General features: G+C 45.1%; 3 protein-coding genes across 3 annotated transcripts; 1 reads left to right on the top strand and 2 right to left on the bottom strand.

Annotated features, from left to right (window-relative positions):
• Positions 1-1,186: 1,186 nt before the first annotated feature.
• LOC131266401 (apyrase-like) lies at positions 1,187-3,852 on the bottom strand. The gene is made up of 6 exons (XM_058268913.1): positions 3,710-3,852; positions 3,408-3,633; positions 3,136-3,339; positions 2,776-3,063; positions 2,356-2,713; positions 1,187-2,273 (listed from the first exon to the last, which is right to left on the bottom strand). The coding sequence occupies exons 1-6, from the start codon at positions 3,850-3,852 to the stop codon at positions 1,819-1,821; spliced, it is 1,674 nt and encodes a 557-aa protein (XP_058124896.1). The 3' UTR covers positions 1,187-1,818.
• Positions 3,853-4,240: 388 nt separating this feature from the next.
• Positions 4,241-5,553, top strand: LOC131259690 (epoxide hydrolase 3-like). The gene is made up of 2 exons (XM_058261259.1): positions 4,241-4,414; positions 4,493-5,553. The coding sequence occupies exons 1-2, from the start codon at positions 4,241-4,243 to the stop codon at positions 5,507-5,509; spliced, it is 1,191 nt and encodes a 396-aa protein (XP_058117242.1). The 3' UTR covers positions 5,510-5,553.
• Positions 5,554-6,922: 1,369 nt separating this feature from the next.
• Positions 6,923-8,567, bottom strand: LOC131259334 (uncharacterized). The gene is made up of 4 exons (XM_058260800.1): positions 8,274-8,567; positions 7,863-8,191; positions 7,402-7,787; positions 6,923-7,332 (listed from the first exon to the last, which is right to left on the bottom strand). Exons 1-4 carry the CDS (start codon positions 8,565-8,567, stop codon positions 6,923-6,925), a joined length of 1,419 nt encoding a protein of 472 aa, XP_058116783.1.
• Positions 8,568-9,625: the final 1,058 nt, after the last annotated feature.

Raw genomic sequence — 9,625 nt, 5'->3', positions numbered from 1 at the left:
TTCGACGTCGTACACTGTTAGAGATAGTGCGATCTGGTGCGACCGGGATTCGACGAGACACTGACACAAGGCGGTCGCGCACGACGCGCTTCTCCCGTGTGATGACGATTGCTGCTGCAGCTGTGTGGGGCGCGTTTGCGCCAAAGTTTGATTAACCGCGGCGGAGGAGGCGGAGGAGGAGGAGGCCACCAATGGTGGTACGGTAAGGGCGGGAGCAGAAAGATAGCCGCGTTGGAGCGTCGACACAGTGGTGGAAATATGAGTGTGCATAGAGGAAGTTTTGTAATTAATCAATTACTCATATACTTTTCAAGGAGAGAACAAACATATAAACATGTAGAAGTATGCCATATTGTGTAGAATACGTGATACAGTAGTTGTGATAATGGGTAAGATACTAATTCGTTCGACTAACATATTCCCACATTACAGTTGGCGTTTCTTAGCTTGGCAGACTTTATGTCGAGGGGACTGACTATCCACGTACAAATAGGGTAAAAGTCTCGTAAGCCCTTAAAAGGCAGACATGACCTTGCTAGTCGATATACCAAGAAGAAGAAGAAAAAAACTTTATATTGAATTCCTTATTACGAATCGACAGATTTGAGAGGGACATTTTTTAGTTTAATTATTACACTATTGGTGATTGATATACAATCATGTTGTTTGATATGAGACAGTTAAATGAGAGTAAAAATAAAAATAAAAATTATCTAAATTTATTACATAAACCTACAAGGACTGTAAATTTTGCAACTCCCAAAACCATGTAGTCAAATCGTATTGTGTGTCTGCAATTTTCAAAGGAACTTCAAATATTTTTATTCGAATTCGTGCCCGTTTGATTCTACACATGGCATTAAAGTTTTGATGTTTTGGGACTTGGTTCAAATTTCTCTTATGGTATGGCCGTCACAATGGGTAGAACGATTTCGATGTCACGTTCCGACACGAATACTGTCCAAATTTCTTGGATTTTAATATAAGAAAAGTAACATATTGTTGTAGCTTAATGGTACATCGGAAATAAATTGGAAATTTGTAAACCGAAATAGTGCATACAACCTGGTTTAACCCTTCTGAAAACTAAACATAATGGACAATTTTAATTACTATACATAACTTAAATTATTACCTTGAATAAAACAAACTCCTTCCAATTTAGTCCTGGAGCAGTCTTTAGAAACTTTTACGAAAATAATTGGTTACTGCTAGGTCTTCTTTTATGGAAACCACTGTGCCCAAACACTTATTTACCGTGAAGAATTGTTTTCTTTTTATCTCATGGTAATGTTTACCGCTATCCATCGCGAAACCACACCGATATGCCGATGCCAGATTTATGATAAAAAAAAATTCAATGTCCGTTCCACCGCGCTTAATGACAGCATACCCCGCGCAGCATCATGCTTATACTCAATGACTATCGAGATGATGATTGGTTCGTGACGGTACGTTGGGGACGTGCGGAAATAATTGTCAGCACTCCGCGACAAATGGCCGCCCAGTGCAAAGCCAGTAGCAATACGTTTATTATTTCAATGGCATAATTCAATCGTCTTTTTAACTATCTTTTTTCGTTTAGTTCCATGTTTATCGAATAATATCTATAAAATTAAACAAATTCCAAAGCCAATCCTTCCAGTCTCTAATTGTAGGCACTCTAATATTTGATTTGAAGAATGGCTTCTCACGCTCAATGCAAACATGAGCCGGTTTGTTTGTACAACCTCTCGTAACTAAAATTGCAAAATTCGGGAAGTAAACAGAGGTGATGGATTTTTCAATAAATTTGCGTATCGTTAACTGTTCCTGTCCTTATTTAGATTTTAATTTTCCGATAATGTTAAACCTTCCACCAATTAAATTTGCTTCGTTCACCACTTTCAATTTCTTCAGATAGCTAATGAACACGTCCGAGTCGAGCGGTCCAATGTGCCGATCGAGTCGCTCTAGTGCCCAACGAAATCCATCCTTACCGGAGGCAATGAACGATTTCATCGCCACTTTATAATTAGCCGATCGATCCAGCGGCCGGTACGTCGTCCCATCGTGCAGATCACGCGCCTCGATCGAGATCACCCTTCGGTAGGGCGCACGGTCGAGGTCCGCTGCAATCCGCAGTCCCGCCACCTGGACCGTGTTCGTGCGCTTGACGGCATCCGGCACCAGCGAGTGCTCGACAATGTTCCACAGGGCGTCGCCGGGCAGTGTCAGCAGATCGACGGTGTTGGAAAATGGGCTCGCACCGATTGCCTCCTCGTTGGTTATTTCTTTCCGCGGGAAGAGAAAGAGAGAGAGCGATTCAATCAGCATTGAATGGTTCATGCAAAGAAGGTGACCCCCTCCGCCTACCTCCCTTCGCTATTGGAGCACGAATTTCTCCCGCGTTTATCAGTGCGACCGGGTGGAATGAGTCATTGGTGTAGTAGTCCGCTAGCGAGTCCGCCACCAGGCTGCCCAAGTTGCATTCCTGCACCCGGCAAGTGCTCTGGACGAGATCGATGGTCGTGTTGGCGATCCGCATCGAGCCAAACTTGGCCACCGCCTCCCGATAGGGTTTCAGCGTACGTAGGGCCAGCTTGTTCTGCGTCACCTGGTTCGACATGTACACCGGGAACCCTTCCCAGTACTTTATCTCGCCATCGGCATTGAAGTACGTCGTCAAACGTCCAACGTACTTACCGTACGCGTAAGCTTGAACGATGAGTATCTAGAGAAATTACGTCAACATTTAACATTGTACCAAAGGACATAAAACTATCTTCAAGATACCTTCCGTCCATTACGGTTCGCGATCACCAGCGGATAGTCGGCTTGAATTTTATCGTCCCTATTCCGCGGCTCGCCGGAGGACTCCGGAAACAGGAAAGAATGTGAGTGACCACCTACGATTACATCCACATGGTCACCGGCCTCAAGTGCAATCTGCTTGTCGACCTCTAGTCCACAGTGCGACAGGACCGCGATGATTTCGACCCCTTGTTGTTTCAACTTTTCAGCCTCCTTGCGTACCGTTTCCACCGAGTTTTCAAACGTTATGGCTCCAGTTTTGGACATTTGCTAAGGGGAGAAAAATACACAATCGATTATCTCGAGAACACATGAAATCGATCATCTTGAGAGACCACCTACGTGCGTTTGATCGTATATCACACCGATAATCCCAATCTTCCGCTTCGATCTGCTGATGATCGTCGTCCCGGGAAGGGTGGGAAACTCGCTCTCCATTGATCGATTCAAGTTGGCCACCACCGTCTTAATGTTTCCTTCCGCCAGCGACTGCAGGTACGGCGTTAAACCATCCAGTCCATCGTCGAACTCGTGATTTCCTAGAGTCTACCACGGTTTAGATATACGAATGAAGACAACAAGCTGCTTTGAACCACGTCAATGTTAAACCATACCATAGCATCCGGACGCAGAAGTTTCATTGTTTGCGCTACCACCTTCCACCGGTGATAGTTGTACCAGATCGTTCCCTGAAAATTGTCACCCGCGTTCAGAAACAGAGCATTTTCGTACTGCTTCCTTAGCTCTTGGACGGTGTGGTAGATACGGGCCACGCCTCCAATGCAAAGTTCGCCCTCAGTTGCTTTACATTTTGCTGATCTCTCGGATGTTTCGTCGAACCTAGAACGATTGATAAATTTTCTATTGAAAACAATTCAACTGAATAAAAAACAACGTCACCAACACACACTTTTACCTAGCATGAAGATCGTTAATGTGAATGATCGTCAGAGGATACAGGCTGCTGAGCTGTTCACGATCCCCAGGCATAAAGTTTGTTGCATGGCACTGGAAGAAAGACAGTAACGAAAGTAACACAATTCCACAGACGACGAACATGGTTGAATCACTTTTTCACCCTGTTAGTAGCTGGTTTTACCGCATCCAACTATTTATACACCTACCTCCAACGAGCAGTCGCTATCATCTAAACAAATATAGGAAAAATTGTAGTACAAGTAAATACCCCGCCTCACTGCTTTGCTTGCTTTGCTTTACCGTTACTTTGTGTGGTATAATCAATTAATCGACAAACAGTATAGCCCCCTTCGATTTTCCCAGCCCTTTGGACGCCGTCTCTTATTGCGTGCGTCCGTCGATCAGTGCATCGCATTAGTTCTCCCACCGCACACAAAGTCGGAGGGAAACTCCGAAAAGGAGCTCACCCATGACGGTGTTGTACGATATAAATCCAATACAAATTGCCCGCTGACCGGTGCACTCCGTAATGGCTAATTTGCTGGCCGGTTGTTTGCAGCGAGCTGCGTACGTTTGTGGACAGTACTTGCGGTGTTTAGTCAAATGGTTGCAGCTATCGTTCTGGACTTCCACCCCGAGGACTCACCCGCCGGACACGCTGAACCATCCGAAGTGGGGAAGACATCGACACATTCATGTGCACGTAAGCTACTATCCGGTTGTGAACTAAACTCCTGCAGGGTTGTGATAACGGAAGATTTCGTTTGTTTTTATCCTGAAGAAACTCAATCTTCACTACGTCGAGAATGGTTCCAGCAGCAAACCGCTGATGCTGTTCCTACACGGCGTACCTGACTTTTGGTACACGTGGCGCTATCAGCTGCATGAGTTCTCCAAAGACTACTGGACCGTGGCGCTCGATTTGCCAGGCTTCGGGCGATCGGAAGCGCCCCGGTATGCCACGACCTATCGTCTAAGCAACCTAGCGCGGGCGGTTTGTGAGCTGGTCGAGGCTCTGGGCAAAACCGATTGCATTCTCGTGGCCAACGGTTGTGGTGCCCTGCTCGGCTGGCACATAGTCAATCAGTACCCCGAACGAGTGTCCAAGTATGTCATGATGGGACTTCCATCGCTTGGCGTGTTGCAGGAGTTACAAGAACGAGACCTTGTACCGCTGAGTGCACTGCTGAAAATTGGCTTCCTATCCGTGTTCCATCGCTTGTCGATCAAGCTAGCCCGCGTTGGGGATTACCAAATATTCAACAACCTTGTAGGACCATTCTCGAAACCCCAAGATCTGGACGCGTACAAGTACACCTTCTCGCAACCGAACGCTCTGGCACGAGCTCTGAACGCGTTTCGCCAAAACTGGAACGATTTCTTCGTCGAGGAGTTAGAGTTCCGGGTGCGCAAACCGGCCACCATTCCGGGTCTGTTTCTAGTCGGCGAAAACAATCAGTGGATCTCGTTGGATAAGTTAAGTACGCTCATTATAAGCAAGTATAAACCTCTGGAAATACGCTTCGTTCCAAGAGCTGGCCGGTACCCGCACCAGGAAGACCCCAAGACGGTGAATAAGATCATGAAGGAGTTTCTAGGCGTAAAGGGGTCGCATGTAGGCGTTGATCGACCACAGTTAGACAGCGTACAGAACAACGTAGTCATTAAAGAGGTTTGTGAAACATGTTACACGATAGAGCATACTGCCATTGATAACCATGAAGAGTGTGCTATCAATTGTGACGGGCAGGCACACAGGCATTATTTGACCAAGAAAAGGCATCCCATTTTTTCTTAACACTAGAATACATTGCTTTGGAATCTTGCGATAATGATTTTTAGCGGTCGTTTTGACCGTTCTTTTTAAGACGTTAGAACTTCTGCATTTTTAAAGATTTTTCTAATCCATAAACGTTTATTTTTTAGTAAATTTGTTGGCTTTATTTATCTTTTAACGTTTTTGATTTTTTCGCACCTATTCATTATTTCCTAGCTTGAATTCCTTTTAATTGTTATTTTTTAAAACATAAACGTAAATTTAAAAACAGAGCGTCAAGCCATCTATGAACAATAATTGAATATTTGTAGAATCACAAATGACACCACGAATTGAACTTGAAGTTGTGGATTTTTTAATTTTCCATAGGTTGTATCCGTCCGGTTCCTTGTTCTATTATTTCGTGAGCGTTTCGATGGTTTATGCGTTATTCTGAAAACTAGGGTTATTTTCAAACTTTCAGGTCAATGTATGATTTGTAATCGCAAAAACATTAGATTATTTTTTTAATGTTGCGTAATGTAATTAATTTACACTGTTTTCAGGGCCAATTCGTCGGCATCAAGCTGCTCTTTGTTGGTAGTATGCAGTCAATTGCACGCGCACGGTTTTTGTTTGGTTTCGTTAGGAAGCACTTTGGGTTTGTTAAGTTTAACTTTGCCATTATCGGTAGCAACATTGGCGCGACAACAACGCGACATTTTCTCGTCGCGTCAATGTTGCTACCGATAATGGCAAAGTTAAACTTAATAAACCCAAACTGGTTCCTAACGATGCCAAACAAAAACCTTGCGCGTGCAATTGACTGCATACTACCAACAAAGAGCAGCTTGATGCCGACGAATTGGCCCTGAAAACAGTGTATAGTTCACACTTTTTTATATTATGCATTTTGTAAATACAAAAGTTGAAAAAAACATTCGTTCGTTTTTGCTTTGTACCGATAGATTAGCGGATAGACGAAGAAGTGCATTATAAAACCAAAAACTCTAACAGATAATGTACAAATAAACTAAAAACTTACAGATTTGTAATCTCTTGAAAAATAGAAAAGGTATAGCGGCTTCTCGGAACTGGTCGAACAGAAAAACCTGCAATTTTGGTTTTAGATCTAGCTTTGGATGTCAAGAAAGGTCTTCTTTAAAAAAAAAAATCAAACAAAATGACCGCTATTTAGGTTTGAGTGTTACACAGTGTCGGAATGCCAAAAAGTGAGAAAAAATTATGAATAAACGGTGCTAAAAAAAGGTCATAAACTTTTTCGTCACTTTCGACACTCGATGCCAAAAAACCTCATTGAAACACTTCAAAGCAAATCGGTTGGAGGACAACTTTTGTTGCAAATGTATGCATTTATTTTCAAACAATCTACCGAACTAGTATCAAACAAGTGTGAACATAAATAAAAATTGCACCTCACGCGCCTTGGCATGACTAATCCTCGTCATTAAGCTGACGCAACATGAGCAGCTGTTGTTCCTGCTCGCGAATCGTTTCGCGAGTTTGCAACGATCGCTGGCGCCAGAGCCGTGCGGCACGCAACAAACTCTGCGGATCATCGTCCGTCCCGGGTCCGGATGGGTTTTGTGGTGGTGCGCCACGCGATTGCGATTGACCCTGACCACCGCCCGCCACACCGATCACACCGAGCTCCAGATCGACCGCCTTTTGCGGCAACCGGTCGGGGAAATCTTTGGAAAACGACGAATCGGAGCTGCTGACACTCGAGCACGAGGTGGACTCACCCCAGGCCGTCTTCTGACGGCGTCGACGACGCGCCTTGGTAACGATGCTACCGACCAGCGGTTCGCCGGAAGTTAGCTGTGCCTTTATCTTCACCGGATCTAGAAAGGATGGACACAGAGTAAAGTAAGTAAACTACCGATCAATCTACACTGTGGTCTGCTACTTACCAGCCGTTGAGGGCCGTTCCTGATCGAGCAGCTCCACCGTTACACGCCGTTCCACGCTGGCCGTTGTCGGTCGACGCTCCAAACCCGCTGCCTCCCGTTGCAACTCTCCTGCCACGCTCGTACCTAGCATGTTCCATCTCCCCCGGTGTATGTCCTCTACGCTGCCAGAACTGGACGATCGATACTCGGAGCTCGACAGGTCCGTATCATCTGCCGCCACTTCTCGGAAGGGAATCTCATTGAGGCTTTTCAGCTGAGGAATGTTCATTTTCAGCACATGCCTGAAGGACGGATTCTCGGAGACTAAGTTTTCGCGCAAATCCAACGCCTCCAACTTCTCGCATAACGCCAAAAAGGTGACACTTCCCAGATCTGTTATTCGATTTCTGGAATGGCACACAAACGAAAATTTTAAAAGTTCATTACGGTGCAAATCTCCCTTACTACCAACCCCGCCATACCCTTTGAGACTGATCTTTCTTATGTTGGTCAAATTTGTGCACGGTCCAACCTCTTCAATGAGGTTGTAGTCGGCCACCAGCTCCTCGAGGGACTCCAATCCCGTGGTTCCATCCAGATGCTTCAGGCTGCACCGGGACACGTTCAGGTAGCGTAGTGTGGTCATGTCGCAACCCAAATCACGCAGGGTCATTACGATGCTACCTTCTAGGATGAGCGACCGGAGATGCGGTATGAAGCACGGTATCCGCTGCAGGCTGGTCATATGCGAGATGACCTTCAGCTTAATTTCCCTCACCGTCGCTAGGTCTTCCGTGCCGGCCGCGTGGCGCTGAAAACAAAAGGCAGATATTTCTCATTCCAACTGACACAGAGGTTAAGTCCAGGAGTGTTCAATTCATTCGAGAACATACCAGTAACTCTTCGATGGTCGGTTCCGCCGGTATGACGATCGGAAAGTATCTCTGCGGGGCCGGGACGAACGATGGCTCGAGGAGCGGTGCAATGCGAGCAACCGGACGATTACGGCTCGCATTTAGCATATTCCTTATCGCCACAAAATGGCCACCGTCTCCGTCGACCACCGGAATGCGCTCGGGGGCACCATTGTCCTGCACATCCCCAAACGATGGCTGACGTGACCGGGGCGTGGAGGAGGCCGATGACGCCGGACGATGGTCGTCCAGTGGGATCTGTTCCTCGGGCATCTCCGGTTAGGGGGCCAGGCTCACAACAAACACACACTTTTCGGTGCGGGACAAAACACCAAAAACTTTCCAGACCGTCGAGACTCTCCTTATCCGATGTAACCACCGTGCTGAAGGGTCGCAACTGTACCACCAGTTTTTCATGGCCTGGAAAAACGGGTCCGAAAAATCGCTCGCAAATAAACACGACCTAAACAACCCGTGGCCGGTTTCCATGACTACGCCACACAACGGCGTTTGATTGGATTGTCGGGTGAGGGAATGGGAAGAATTGATTTTAAAGGGGCTCGTTGTACGTACTTTTCCGCTTTTCCCGCTTTTTTTAACGCTCGACAACAATTCGAGACGTAGACCAGCAACGTAAATGACGAACACGTTTTGTCCTTGAACTGAACAGTGGATTACCATGCCGTACTCATAGTGCTTAAGGTAGTTTTTTGTGAATTTGTTTCTTGCAATCCTTGACAATCGAGGGTATAATGAAGCAAATATTTACACTGACTCTCCTCAAATATCCGGGCATACATTACATTTATCTAATTTAACTACTTAACATGTTTAACTGGTTTTCGGTCAACAATTGGAAAAAGGAATAAGCTCTTGAAATGTTCTAAACATGGCTTGAACTTGGCTAGAAGAACCTTCAAACGACTATATACCTTTTAAAATGAAACCAATAAGTGGCAATGCTACACGATGACGGGCTGTTTTAGAACTATTTTAAGTTAATTAACGAATATCCCAACTTCCAGGTTGTTCATCAATCGTTAAAAAGTTGAATGTTTAACCCTAGAATAACAAAACTCTCATGTAGTTTACCTTAAATGACAATTAACTACATAAATTTGTATAGCAAAATGCCGATTGGCAATTAGATGATCGTTTTGTTTTATTTCGATTGCAATACACAAAATTACGCAATAGTCAAGTTACGACGCATCGATCATGTCCCCAAACGTACGGTTCTTCGTCGATCGATTTTCTAAAGTGAAAGCTACATGAAATTGCATGAAATTTTTACTATTTGTGTCAATAATATTTTGCCCCGGTAGCATCAC

This window comes from Anopheles coustani, chromosome 3, assembly GCF_943734705.1.
Source record: "Anopheles coustani chromosome 3, idAnoCousDA_361_x.2, whole genome shotgun sequence".
Taxonomy (NCBI): domain Eukaryota; kingdom Metazoa; phylum Arthropoda; class Insecta; order Diptera; family Culicidae; genus Anopheles; species Anopheles coustani.
This window is presented reverse-complemented; position numbering and strand designations above follow the sequence as displayed.

Coding starts and splice junctions, on each gene's coding strand:
- LOC131266401 (XM_058268913.1), bottom strand. CDS start 3,852: ATGTTCGTCGTCTGTGGAATTGTGTTACTTTCGTTACTGTCTTTCTTC. Junction 3,340..3,407: donor TTCTGCGTCCGGATGCTATG/GTATGGTTTAAC, acceptor AAACCGTGGTAG/ACTCTAGGAAATCACGAGTT. Junction 2,714..2,775: donor CGAACCGTAATGGACGGAAG/GTATCTTGAAGA, acceptor TAATTTCTCTAG/ATACTCATCGTTCAAGCTTA.
- LOC131259690 (XM_058261259.1), top strand. CDS start 4,241: ATGGCTAATTTGCTGGCCGGTTGTTTGCAGCGAGCTGCGTACGTTTGT. Junction 4,415..4,492: donor ATCGACACATTCATGTGCAC/GTAAGCTACTAT, acceptor TTTATCCTGAAG/AAACTCAATCTTCACTACGT.
- LOC131259334 (XM_058260800.1), bottom strand. CDS start 8,567: ATGCCCGAGGAACAGATCCCACTGGACGACCATCGTCCGGCGTCATCG. Junction 8,192..8,273: donor CGACCATCGAAGAGTTACTG/GTATGTTCTCGA, acceptor TTTTGTTTTCAG/CGCCACGCGGCCGGCACGGA. Junction 7,788..7,862: donor AGAAAGATCAGTCTCAAAGG/GTATGGCGGGGT, acceptor GTGCCATTCCAG/AAATCGAATAACAGATCTGG.